The sequence below is a fragment of the Protomyctophum parallelum genome (assembly GCF_964188405.1).
Source record: "Protomyctophum parallelum genome assembly, chromosome: 16".
Taxonomy (NCBI): Eukaryota; Metazoa; Chordata; class Actinopteri; order Myctophiformes; family Myctophidae; genus Protomyctophum; species Protomyctophum parallelum.
In genome coordinates, this window is record NC_139711.1 from 18,962,792 (window position 1) to 18,977,577 (window position 14,786).

General features: G+C 44.6%; 1 protein-coding gene across 4 annotated transcripts in view; it reads right to left on the minus strand.

Moving 5' to 3' along the window:
• The window catches only part of dlg3 (discs, large homolog 3), a 165,456-nt gene that overhangs the window by 23,337 nt on the left and 127,333 nt on the right, over nt 1-14,786 (minus strand). For all 4 annotated transcript variants that reach the window (XM_083786477.1, XM_083786475.1, XM_083786476.1 and 1 more), the window contains 2 exons: nt 7,976-8,171; nt 5,921-6,023 (listed from right to left, as the gene is read on the minus strand). In XM_083786477.1, the coding sequence (XP_083642603.1) occupies nt 5,921-6,023; nt 7,976-8,171 (299 nt within the window). The remainder of the gene's footprint in view (nt 1-5,920; nt 6,024-7,975; nt 8,172-14,786) is intronic.

A 14,786-nucleotide genomic window follows, 5' to 3' on the forward strand; every position in this document is an offset into this window, starting at 1 on the left:
CACTCTAGGACCCAAAAGGTAAGTGCCAAACTAACATGTTTGCAGTGGGCATTGGGTTGTGCATAGCATGTATTGCTGCTGCTGGAGGTCTGAGGTTACCGCCAAGGTCTACTGTAATTACACTCCTTAAGAAAGAGTGGGGCTGGGAAACATGTGGATGCGGACATGCTCCCATTGTTTCCATTTTCATTCCCAGCTCATTCTGAATCAGAGTAAAAAAAGATTTGGTGATGCTTCAGTGAGCTAATGAGGGACTTCCGGCTGTATCCTATGCGCTTCACTGTGGCTTTATGTAGTGTTCCAGTACTGGTCTTTCTTCAGAGGTCTGTGGACCGAGCCCCATAGAGTACTCCAGGCAGCTTGCCCGCCGCCCGGCACGGAAAAATGCGCTAACACTTCACTTCCTCCTTGACTGACAGCTCTCTATAGTCTATACAGCACGCTGCTGGGGTCTCTCCTGCTCCAAACCCCGGCAAAAGACGTGTGTCACACAAGGCGAGCGCTCAGTGTACTCAGCAGAGTTATTGGCTACAGATCTTAAGAACATCAGTGGGGATGCAGGAAGTCAATCATTTGCCAGTAGTACTCATCTGACTCATCTGTTTAAACTGGTTAAGTATTGTCAGCTCTGCAACACAAGCACACCAGAGTGTCCTTCTCTGTCCTACAAAGGAGGCACAGTGCTGCTGAAGCGCGATAATTTGGTGCACAAACAATGACGCCTTTCAACCAAAACAAATGTTCAAGATGTTGCTTGTTTAGTGTGCCGGCTTGTAAGACAACATGAACTTACGAGGCTAATAAGAAAGAAAGCTGCATTATATTCAACATTGATAATAACTTTTGCAGGTGCACAGAGAGAACATATAAAGGTTTTTAGGGGGGGGGGGGGTAATTAGGTAGATCTGTTTTCTTACACACGATTCCCCTCAGTGAGCCCATTTAGTTTCCTGTCCATTTATATGACATTGGTTTATGTTTTATTGAAAGCATAAGGAAATCTGAGGAGGGTCTTACTGTTGCTGCAACTCAAGTCTCCCACATTCCTCTCGTAGGCCAACCTGAGAACATAAATCTCATAATATCCTCTTCATTGTTGTTATAACATGCTGCTGCAGAAGCCCAAATCCCTGCACGTGAGAGAAGCTCCAAAAGCCACTCGACAAACTGAGTAAAAACTGTAAATGACAAGATGAATCCATTAACAGACAGCCCATATATTTGTGAGCTTTTTCTTATACAGTAGTAGAGCCCGGATGTAGGATAACTAGGATTATAACTCACTGGTTCTCAATGTGGTGTCCCAGGGACCCCCACTGTGTTCCTTGAGGAGGTTCCACTTCCAGGGGGTCCCTGGCTAAATGATTGATAATTAAAAAGCCAAATGGACCCTTTTAGGGGTCTTATAACTATGAAAGCGTACACTAGTAGAAACTGAACCAAATGGACCCTTAAGGCTTCACCCATAACAAGTGTCCATCCATTTGGTTCCATTTTGTACACTGCTTTTATAACATCGTTTGTGGGTGTCAAACTGGGTGTCTTGGGAATCTAAAAGGTTGAGAATCATAACAGATATAGCCAGCTTAAGAATTACTGAAAAACTTGAAAGGCTAAAGGGAGGAAGCCTCAAGCCAGCAGGAACTCTGGTACAGTAGAGCCGCAATTTGCAACTCTAGATTTTTTTAAAATAATGGGATGAATCTAGAGTTGCAATACCCGCAATTGACGGCCTACTCGTCCAATTTGCGTTTGCGATCTGCTTGTATTAAACAACATTAAACTCACCAACATTGCAGCACTAGGCCAAGCTTGAATTATCCTCTTTCAATCTGCCAAGCTTTTGTTTCATAATAATCCACCGTAGACATGTTATGAGCTACTTTCTGTGCAGGTGATTCTTTTTCTAAGTGCTGGAGTTTGGAAGCACTCGTAAGTCACTGAACGGCCCTTAGTACCACCTGTTTTGAATGTGCACATGATGCAGGAGGCAGCAGCGTGACCCGTTAAAAAAAACGAGTGCTTCCAAACTGCAACACTTAGAAATCACATGCACAGAATTTCTTGACAGAAAGTAGCTCACAACATGACTACGGTTGATTTTTATGGAGAAAAAAAAGCTTGGCAGATTGAAAGAGGATAATTCAAGCTTAGTCTAGAGCTGCAATGTTGGTGAGTTTAACGTTGTTTAATACAAGCAGATCGCAAACGCAAATTGGATGAGTAGGGAGTCAATGGAGGGTATTGCAACTCTAGATTCATCCCATTATAAAAATATCTAGAGTTGCAAATTGCGGCTAGGTAGTAGGTACAGTACAACTCATGAAAGGTTACACCATTTCGGCACTGAACAATAATGAGTTCACTGGTGATGATGTCAATGTCTCCACACACACAACCGCAGAGCTGATAGTATGACAACACACACCTGTCTGAACTTCTGGAGTGACCACACCTCGTAAAGAGAGAACGCCTGACTGTGACTGTCCAATGAATGTACACAACAATGGGGACAGAAGCTAACCAACCTCCTCCAGACAGTTTTGACGAGTCGGGCCAGTAGCCTAACCAGGAATACTGTGTTGTTCCACCATTACAGCATTGTTAAAAAATGCCAATGACTGAATGAATGAAGCATATTGACATGTTCTATTGAAAATACCGACCGTACATGAACACACACGCCTGTCGAACGAGATACAAGCGCTAACTAACAGCCAGGCAGTCAAGTCATTCAGTCAAGACAGTATTTAGTTAAGTCAGTGGATAAACTTTTAACTTCTAGGCGATTTAATAACGCGACATTTGAACCCCCGGCGACAAGACAGTGTGTGTCCGTCACGGTCCAAGTTCTACTTCGTGATCTTAATGGCTAGAAAGAAAAGCTGCAGCTAAGAATAGCAGCAGCAGCAGCGACCTAGCTCACACTACATTACTAGACAGTAGCTAAAAGGAAAGCTAATCCCACACAAACTTGTTCTACAACGGTTGCGTTACACCGAAACGCCTGTTCTACCTGCTGCCACAACGGTGCCATATTTACCACCGCAGCGACACAAGTAACAACGGTTATTTCCCCTTCCTCTCCTGCGACGGTCTGTCTGTCTGCCCTGTCCCCGGGGACCCCCTTCCTTCCTTGGCTTGTTCGCTCGCTCACCTCGGTTTCAGTGTCATGGACTTCTGTTGTGGTGGGTTGGTTTAGTGTCTTCTTCACCCAGCCATTAGGGAATTCATGCGGCTTCTCGTCTCTCTCTCTACTAGCTGGCTGTTCCTCTCTGCTGCCTGCCTGCTGTTAGTTTGTATTCACAGTAAGCCCATCCCCCCATCCATGCATGCATTCGTCCGCGTTGTGTTTGAAAGTAAAGTAGTACAACAACTTAAACAAGGGTAGGCAGCGAGAAGTTTTTAGTTGGAACGAAGAAGGAGCTGTGTTTTTTCCGCTGCGTTTTTCGCTTCTTCTACCGTAGTAGTACACCGGCTTCTTTTTAAAGTTTCTTCGCAGTGGATGATGAATAATGCAGGCGGTATTCCATTCCACTCTCTCTCTCTGTTGTGGACTGGACTTGTTTCCTCTTTCCCCCTTGTTCCGTGTGTGTGTGTGTGTGTGTGTGTGTGTGAGAGTGTGCGTGACCGTGTGCTCAGTCAGTCAGTCCGCTGACAGAGGCTTGGAAACGGGGCAGGAGGGAGGGAGGGAGCTCAGGGAGCGGGACAGCAGCGCGAGCGCTCCAGTCGCCTTGTCGCGCGCCGAAAATAGCCAATCTACAAGCTCACAACGCAACGCGTTGTGAGCTTGTAGATCGGCTATTTTGTTTTGGGGGGGCTAATCATATGGCCTTATGGGGCTAATAATGCAAAGTGGCTCTGGCTGGCGGCGCCCCTAAAGCTGAATAATGCATAGCATTTTTTTCCCCCCTTTGAGTGGTGCAACCACTCCTACAACCAGCAATCTCCGTTTGTATCATGAGCACGAGTGCGTGAAATTGGAACACTGGGTAATGCTGCGTGCGTGCATTTATTAATACCAGTAGGGGGTGCCAGAAACAGAGAGAGGGGTAGTGCTGAGAGAGAGAGAGAGAGAGGGAGGGGGGGGGGGAATTGCACCACTCGGTTCACACAGGTGTGATTTTTTCTTTACAGTAAGACGCCTATCAGGAGCACTGTCCTCATTTGCTGCCCACACTCCCACAGCACACGAATCAAGCCAGCTTTAAGACAGCAAGCCAGAAGCCAGCATTCTTTTTCATTTGTTGATTGTTATTTATTGTCACTTGCTGAGTCATCATGACTGACATTTTTTTTTTTGTCGAAAACCATTTTGGTTTGACAATAAACGTAGAAATGATCCATTATAAGAAAATCATCACCATGTTAAGTCTCAAAGGGACTTGATTTGCTTTGTGTTTTGTTGTATCAAAGGCCTTGGTTATAATATAAAGGAAAGGAATAAGGATCAGCATTCTACCCCTCAGAGACTTTGATTTTGTGACATTGTTCTGTGTTTTTATTTTTTATATTAAACTAATAATAACATACCGGTCCGGTATGTGTGTGTGCTGGTGGAGTGAGTGGGATTTAGGCCTCAGAATTTGGTCAGAATTTATTGAGAGGATAGCTCCTTATATTAAGATGCAGCATCTCATTTTAGAGGGCTTCTATACACAGATAAGATTATTACAAATACAATACACACACACAAATAAAGTGTCACAATTAATATTACATGGATCGCCTAATCACAATTATTTGAGACTATAGACCTGTATGTGCCCGTCGCACACTTGGGAACCTAATGATATACCTGTCATAGTACCCGTTTTAACTGTCAGCCGGTGTCCCACATTGAGATCTGTGTGTGAAGACTGCAAACTGAAAAGTGTACATGGCAATCAATTTGGCCCACTGGCAGAGCCTGATTGGTTGAGCCTCAATTGGCTGAGGCAGAGTCTGGAAAATGCACAGGTGAAAGGAGTTGGCCTCATTAGGCCCACTGGCAGAGCCTGGCCCAGGTGAAAGGAGTTGGCCTCATTAGGCCCACTGGCAGAGCCTGACCAGAGCCTTTTGTGGTGGTTCTGGAGAAGCGTGAGTCTGACCGACTCGATACCCTGTGGGGGTGTGGAACGCATGTGTCGAATGTGAAGTCGGTGGGTCAAACAGTTCTCGAGTTACGTGCATTACAACCGTACACACACGTACGCACACATGTACCCACGCAGAGATGTGGCGCATTATATAGTAGATAAATGCAAATTTATTTGCATAATCGTCATAATAATCATTTCCATGTTCATATATTTTCTTGTAGATCTGTTATTTCTACTATTGTTTTTTTTTCTTCTTTTTTTTAAGTATAAAGCTATTAAATATGCAAGTTATCTGTATACGAAGCCTAAAAGCCAAACAGAAATGTAATTTCTATCATCTTAATTTTTCAACTGCGATTGAGATCATCATCCTAAATATTTTTTACTTTGAACCTCTTACTAAGCTGGGATGACCAGATTCATTCATATTCACAGAAAGATATATCGACAGAAACACAATGAAATCATTACACGCAATTATTTTAGTCAAATTTTAAATAATAAAATTCCATAATGCCTGAGATCAATACAATTTTCGGCTTTCTGATCCGGTCTGGAGTGGAAATATCATCATGTCATCAGGCGGCCAGAACACACGACCGGAATCTCCGTCACCGTGCATCTCAAAAATGATTTCCCTAGTCTAGTGTGAAATGTGTTTAGTTTGGTATAATGGTTTAGTTTCTTTCGTTATAATAATCGTTTGGTATGTGTCCATCTTTTGTTCTAACTCCTAGCGTGAGACTTAACTAATTGATTCCCCTTAATGTATGAATGAATTCATTGGAATAGCCAATGTACATGACGTGAGGTTAGCCCTAGAGTAGGGGTGCTCCTACCTTCCGGCCGGTACTGGGCGATAATGGTGACAGTCTGTCCAGCCCTCTTCAGTGCTGCGGCTGCCTGCTCATGGGTGGCATTCCGCAGGTTGACCCCATTCACCTGAATCAAACACGCAGACATAAATAATTATACTATATAATAATATGACACTGTGTTGCACAAACTGAATACCTGAATACCAGCTATACTAGTCAATATCAGTGGTCCTTTTTGACCATGCACCCCCTGTTACCTCCTGACCTAGTTGACGCACCACCCCCCCCCCCACCCCCCACATGGAAATAGAAATTGCATAAGCTATATGGAGACATACATTTCCTATTTATCCACATATATGAACCTGAATATGGCATATACGTTATATGCAGCATAGGCTAGCCTACAGTATATTCTGCATATATTTTGCCATATTGGCATATGTTAATATATTTAAAATAAAACCATAGCACCACCTTTAGCCTTTTCATGTCGCGCACCCCCCCCCCCCCCCCCCCTAGAAGGCGCACCACAAGTTTGAGAACCACGGCTCTATATCATAATAGCCTATACATGTCAGAGGTATTTCTTTTTTTTCCCCCTTTATTTTTTACCTGTAATTTACTGAAAGAAATGTACTGAAAGTACTGTACAATGAATATGTTTGGATAAAAAACAAATCCAGATGAAAGTCTGATTTGCTTATCTGCAGAGGAAATAGGCTGTCATGACCACTCCAGTTGGAGAGATAAATCACTGTACATGACAGAAACCTGCGACTAAAAAAAGCCTACATGTAGATGCAAGTCAAATTAGGGAATGCACTCAGCAGCTGCATGCTCTGCAAAGGTACTTATCTTTCATCATGGAAATGTCATGTCAAATCTGCCATATCCTATATGTTTAATTATACTTATTATATTATACATTTTGTCAACTTTTCTTGTTTTACCACAATACGGCACCATGTTAGATTTTAGATGTTACTTTTTCTATGAATTTTTGGAGTCCAAATTGTCAGTCATCTGCTTAAAATACAAATTTGCAATTACAGTATGGTGTCTGCAACATCCCCCAACTCAGTTTTCATCTGCTCGATTGAAGACATTTCTTTCACACTAAAACAGATTTACTGACCTTTTCAAGTAAGGAATGTGTCACAGTTAAAGGTTTCCATGTATTTAGAGGCTGCAGAATGTTTGCTTACATTAGCAGTATTTGCACAGCATTGAAGTAATGCAGACCTGAGTATCATGTTATGTTGGATCCTGAAGATTGCCAAAAGCCCTTTTTCTGTGTCATGAATCAAACTTTAACAGTTGAGGAGTTTTGAGATTTGTATGGCGATATAGTTTATATATTTATTAGAGCTTTAACAGTTTAACTGCATAACCTGCAATCCACGCTATTTAATCTATTGTCTGCCCCTGCGTAGAATACGCCAAACCCGCTATTTGTTTTATGTGTTTAATTCACCGTTTTGTAATAATTTAAAATAAATAGCGGATTTAAAGCGCCTTGGATAAAGGCGCTATATAAATGCACCATTTACCATTTACATAAGCTGATGTTAACTAGTTTTTGTCTTATTCCCTAACTTGAGTAAACTAAAGACCTGGAGGCGTGATAAATGCCATTTGGCTATTCTGAGTGGCCAAAGAGCATTGATCACGCCTCCAGGTCTTTAGTTTACTCAAGTTAGGGAATAAGACCTGGTACTTAAGACACGCAAAATACAGCAGACTGAGGCTCGAACTAGGTGGAAACATTTCAGAGATAAAAATAAAAAAATGCTTTGGAAAACCAATGTATATATTTAGGGCGGTCCTTCATATAGCATCAGGACTGGTTTCCAAAGGCGTAGGTTTGTTAGCAGAGCTTTCCTCAGCTGTGCTATAGCCCCTACGTTGAATTTAGATTTCCCCAGACGAGACGTTATTGAGAGTAGGAGGAGATCGTCTGGGCTTTACGCGAGACTACTCACTAATCTGTGCTACTCCCTCACACAACAAGTTATGATACAGTCAGTAATTGCGGTTAAATTGGTGGGCTGAAAATGGAGCTAAATCACAGACCGAGAGGATGCGGTCGCCCCGCCGCAGCTCTCCGCTCAGGTCCGCCGGCCCTCCCGCCAGGATGAAGGAGACGAAGATACCCTCCCCGTCCTCTCCGCCGACGATGTTGAAGCCCAGGCCCGTGGAGCCCTTGTGCAGCAGCACCTTCCGCGGCTCCCTGCCAAACAGAGCCACGGCGTCGGGACGCGGGGCGGGACTGAGAGCACAGGACAGGGAGAGGAGGACAAGAAAGAGACAGAGAGGGAGAAGAGGGAAGGAAAACAAAGATATTTTAGGAAAACAAACAACTATCTTCTAGCTGTTTATCATGTTCATAATACCAAGTTTGCATGGGTGTGTTCTAGTTAAACAGCCACATAACAGTATATTAAATACATACATAAATACATTAAAATGGCTACCATAACACAATTCCAAAACAAATGATTAAAATGTGAATTATACCTGTGTATGGTTATTGGCATTATTTGCCATTATGTGATGTTACAGAAACACTCCCTTTGTAGCCGTGTACAGCACTGCTGCTGCCATTTACGTTTTCAGCACACTCACAGAAACAAGAATGAAATTGGCGACAAACTGAACCTATTAACCGTTTGACCAATAGAAAACGAAGACAACACACTACAGTTAAGTGACTCGGAAGGATGCAGTGGGTGTGTGTGTGTGTGTGTGTGTGTGTGTGTGTGTGTGTGTGTGTGTGTGTTTAAATTTGATTATTTTTGGGGGCCGTGTACTTAAAAGGTTGAGAACCACTGGAGTAAAGTTCCTGCCCACCACCCTGGAGAGACTGGGGTTGGAGAATCCTCCTCCACGGTCCATCTGTCTTGGCCGGGGCGTTCCAAGTAACCACAACTAATATTATTGACTGTGTTCACGGGTGGGTGATCTCAGGGGAGTGTGTTTCTCCTCGAGTTACACCATGCAGCGTGAAAACTCCTCACTGTCAGGTGAAAAGGAGCGGCTGGTGATGCTAGGTGTCAGAGGAGACACATGGCTGAACCAGACAGTGGCCTTGTGGTTAGAGTGTCCGCCCTGAAACTGGGAGGTCGGGGGTTCGATGCCGGGTAATACCAAAAGACTGTAAAAATGGGACCCAATGCCTCCCTGCTTGGCACTCAGCATCAATGGGTTGGATTGGGGGTCAAATCAACGAATGATTCCCGAGCGCGGCGCACGCTGCGGCTCACCACTCCAAGAGATGGGTCAAATGCGGAGAACAAATTTCACTGCAGCAACGTGTGTGACTAATCGTACGACTTTGACTTTGTCTCTTCACTTCACCCTCCCCAAGACTAGTATAGTATAGGGGTCAGCTGCTGTGAGGGATTATCATAACAACTGAATTGTCCTTTGTTCAGGGTTGACTACAGTTCTGTGGAAAACTGGCAGAAAAAGACCCACTCTCTGCATAAGGAAGACTCCTTAGACAGAGACTAAGGAAATAGTACGTATTTATTTTATTTTAACATGCTCATAAAGTGCTCAAAGTGAGGCGTGCAAAAAAAGTTGCAGACAATTTGGTCCTATAGGACCTTCGCTATATCATATATAATACAGAAGGTTTCCTCATCAGAGAGCTGTCTGTCTTGCCTTGCCTTGCCTTGCCTTAATTGCCTTGCCTTGCCCTGCCTGCCTGCCTGCCTGCCTTTCTGTCTGCCTGTCTGGACACACATGTCCACAGACACAATGAGCGGCCTCATGCTTGAAGGGCTAATGGCAGCTCTGTTTTAGCTTTAGCTTCTATGACTCATCCTCAGACAGACTATTCAGACTGCTTGGGTTTTATGATGACTAGTGACTGAGGCCAAAACCACTGCTGTACTATGGGCCATCAAATGCCTTGAGAATGCTTCACACAAATGCAAAAATACACTCTAGGAGGCCCTACAAAACGCACTCACGCACGCACGCACACACGCACCCCGACAGTGTAACCACCTCTTGAAAAATGAGGACCAGCACAAAGATAGCTGTATAAGTGTGCGAGCGCACACACACACACACACACACACACACACACACACACACACACACACACACACACTTTACATAGAAACCCACGCACAGTCACCACACTTAACAGAAAACGTAGCATGGTTCCCATTAGTGGGCTCCTCTTGCAGTACTCTGCGGTCTACAGGAACAATCCCTAATGGCTACATGTGCTCTACGTTGCTGTTGAGACCATTCTCCCATCGATGGCAGCGCAGACAGCATTAATAGAACATCGTACTTTTGACCACATTGGAAACAGCCCCTGATCACTCCACTAAAACAGCTGAAGAGCCATGGAAAGTTCTAAATGGTTTGACTTCACGGATAAAAGGGTTCTCCAGAAAAGTCAGATGGCATCCGTATTGAATATTTATATTATGCTGAACGCAGGACTCCGAGTTCTGACAATATGTTTCTGAAATTAAATGTATTTTAGATGATAACAGCCTTTTATGGTGAATGGGAAAGAATTATAGCAGTGGAAAAAAGAAAGAATCTGAGTCTAATTTGCACTCCTAGCATTAGCGTTCTTAGCGATGTATGGTCCAGACAGTCATTCAATATCCTCATTTTTGTTTACAACCTTGGACAAAAACCTACAGGAGGAACACAGGTAAAAAGCTTTATAATAAATAAAACGCCAAAAAGCAATTCCCAGGAAATATTGTGCATACATCTGATTTGACTTCAACAACAAGTCAGAGTTCAACATACACAGCCTTGCATGCTCCGAGTCCACAAGCTCCTCGAGGCACACAGACAGATCTCCATCATGTTACCGTAGCTTGGTGCGGTGTCACACAGACAGATCTCCATCATGTTACCGTAGCTTGGTGCCGTGTCTGCTCCCGGAAGACCGTCTCCTAAACGAGCGCTCAGGCGAGCTCCTCAGCGCCAGCGACATTGAGGACGAGATGTTGACCGTGAACATGACTGAGGCGACTCCACAACTGTTAGTGTTCTCTCTGTGTCTTAGCTCTCTCTCCGTCTCTGCATGGCGAGAGAACCCCTGCATGTACTGCATATGAAGAAGACCTGGTGTTCCTATCTCGGCCTGTTGGGTCTGTGATGGGAAACAGCCTCCTCTTTGGGCTGTCACACAAACACTGTTCTCCTCAACCTTTGCTATAGCGAGGCGAGACTTAACCCTCACACTAGGGCAGGGGTTCTCAACCCGTGGGTCGCGACCCCTTGGGGGGTCGCCAAATTATTTTGGGGGGTCCCCAAATTATTTTCATATAGTACACATCGTACATGCATACACCTTCCCTAATGATTATATCTGGTTTCAGTATTTATTTATAATGTATTGTCTCTATTATTAAGGTTATTGTAGCAGTACATTTATATTGGGGGTCGGGAGGGGGCGGGGCGGGGGTCCCGAGACATTGCCAAAGCATTTCCGGGGGTCCCCGGCCAAAAACGTTGAGAACCACTGCACTAGGGCATTAAGCAACTAGTCGACTATTCAACTAGTCGACTAGTAAATCCACTAGTTGACCTTTTTGTAGGCCTCAAGATCGGCTAGAATGCTCAATTATAGTCAACAAAGTACACAGTTTTTAAATGTACAAATATATATATTTTTAAATCTTTTTTTAAACTAGGCAACCAATCAACTAGTAAAAATCACTAGAAGTGAAAGCCCTACCTCACACACACACACACACACACACACACACACACCACAGATCATCTCTACCTCATCCTTAACCCTCACACACACACACACACACACACACACACGCACACACACACACACACACACACACACACACACACACACACACACACACACACACACAGCACAGATCACCTCTACCTCATCCTTAACCCTCACACACACCCACCACAGATCATACCTCATCCTTAACCCTCACACACACCCACTACAGATCACCTCTACCTCATCCTCAACCCTCACACACACACACACACACACACACACACACACACACACACACACACACCACAGATCACCTACACCTCATCCTTAACCCTCTCACACACACACACACACACACACACACACACACACACACACACACCACAGATCACCTCCACCTCATCCTTAACCCTCACACACACACACACACCACAGATCACCTCTACCTCAACCTTAACACACACACACACACACACACACACACACACACACACACACACACACACACACACACACACACACACACACACACACACACACACACACACACACACACACACACACACACACACACACACACACACACCACAGATCATCTCTACCTCATCCTCAACCCTCACACACACACCCACCACAGATCATACCTCATCCTCAACCCTCACACACACACCCACCACAGATAGTCGACTAGTAAATCCACTAGTTGACCGTTTTGTAGGCCTCAAGATCGGTTAGAATGCTAAATTATAGTCAACAAAGTACACAGTTTTTAACCTTAACCCTCACACACACACCCACCACACCTCTACCTCATCCTTAACCCTCACACACACACACACACACACACACACACACCACAGATCATCTCTACCTCATCCTCAACTCTCACACACCCACCACAGATCATACCACATCCTTAACCCTCACACACACACACCCACCACAGATAGTCGACTAGTAAATCCACTAGTTGACCTTTTAATAGGCCTCAAGATCGGCTAGAATGCTAAATTATAGTCAACAAAGTACACAGTTTTTAAATGTACAAATATATATATATTTTTAAATCTTTTTTTAAACTAGGCAACCAATCAACTAGTAAAAATCACTAGAAGTGAAAGCCCTACCTCACACACACACACACACACACACACACCACAGATCATCTCTACCTCATCCTTAACCCTCACACACACACACACACACACACCACAGATCATACCTCATCCTTAACCCTCACACACACCCACCACGGTCCCGCCACATTTAGGCGATTACGATTACGACATAGATTGGTTACGATCAACATATGGAATGAATTCTGTACTGGCCATATATGGAGCGTGTCTTTGTACAGGGTTTGATGAGGTCAGATCAACATATGGAATTAATTATTTACTGGCCATATATGGAGCGTGTCTTTGTACAGGGTTTGATGAGGTCAGATCAACATATGGAATGTCAGAACAGGTCAGCTCGATATATGGAGATCTACGGGTGGCAGCTGGGTCAGTGTCTTGAGTGTACAGGGTTTGATGAGGGCCCAGGGTCTTAATTTTCGGGCCTGTTGAGAACTAGTTTTCGCCAGCTGCTGTCTGCACTAATAACTTTGGGGCGGTCCCGTCTAGAGTTTGAATGGACAGGTATCAGTCAAAAGGGAGACATCGAAGAGGAAGGACGGATGGGGAAGGATCAACACTATATGAAGATCTAAGGGTTTGAGGTCAGATGTACCGAGTGCCGCGCTACGAGCTTGTAGGTCTGCTATTTTTGAAAAATCGTGAAAATGTGGCGCAAATCTTTGAATATATATTCTTTCAGAGTGAATGTATTTAACTCAAATCTTTGCTTTTTTTTTTGGGGGGGGGGGTCCCTGGAACTACATATTTTCAGATGGGGGTCGGCGGCGCCAATTATATATATCTTTGGGAGTCCTTGACATGAAAATGTTTGAGAACAACTGACATAGAAACACAGGTTTTTCAGAAAACTGTCAGGATGTAGAAGACATGTGGTAGAATCGTCCTCAGGTCTAAATGGGTTAGAAAGCAGTGGGTGTGCAATGTGTAAAGGGGGGGTCATCCCAGGTCCCTCACTGTCTCTACCATTGGATCCCACTCCCCCCACAGCACACCTGTCCGTCCGTGTACTAGACCAGGCAGGTGGACGACGTCCCCTGCTAATATGACAAGAGTGTACAGCGAACAAAAACCCACACAAACGGAGGAGTTAATGAATCAAACATCTTAAATGGGACGTTTGATGTCACTTCCTCAGAGAGCCGGACTGACTGCACGCTGGGCGGCAGGCTGCGTTTCCTTCTGGAGCAAAGACTATAAAAGGGGCAACGGTGGAAGTGACTGTTTACTATGCTATTGTTGGAGGTATTCTCTATGGGAGAGGAATTACTGTGCGCACAGCCACACACACACACACACACACACACACACACACACACACACACACACACACACACACACACACAGTGCACGTGCTTGCATGTGTGTGTTTGTTTGCATGTGTGCATGCGTGGGTGAGTTGGAGGGAGCACTATTTGTACCTGTCCTCACAATAACAGCCAGAGAAAGGCATTAGCAATTCCTTGAAAAGGAGTGAATTCCAAAGGTTTTAGCATACAGGGATGAAGCACTCCCTCCTTATCATGGGAGGTGCTTTGCCCCGTTGTCTTTTCATCCATGCCTGGAATGTAAACAGTTATATTGCAGTAAAACCCATATCTCTCTCTCTCTCTCTCTCTCTCTCTCTCCAGCTATGTCTCCTGTGACTCTCTCTATCACTCTCTCTCTCTCTCCTAATTCTCTCTCCTCTGTGCTGGGCTGTCCGAGGCGCTACAGCAGCTCAGTCCTAATGCTGTGGATGAACACGTGGGCGGTGTGGGTCAGCGGGTCGCGTTGCCCTGGGCTCAGCTTGGTAATTGGCTCTGCTTGGCTGATTAATGGTGGACACTGCAGATGGACGCCATTTTCCCCACAAACAGACACCGCCTCTCATGGCATTGTATTTCTCCCCTTTTTCCCACCCTGGCAGGATAACAGGCTCATGGCTGGCAAGTATTGATGAAAGAGGGAGCACATACTCACTCTCTCTCTCTCTCTCTCTCTCTCTCCAATTTTGCCGCTTATATTT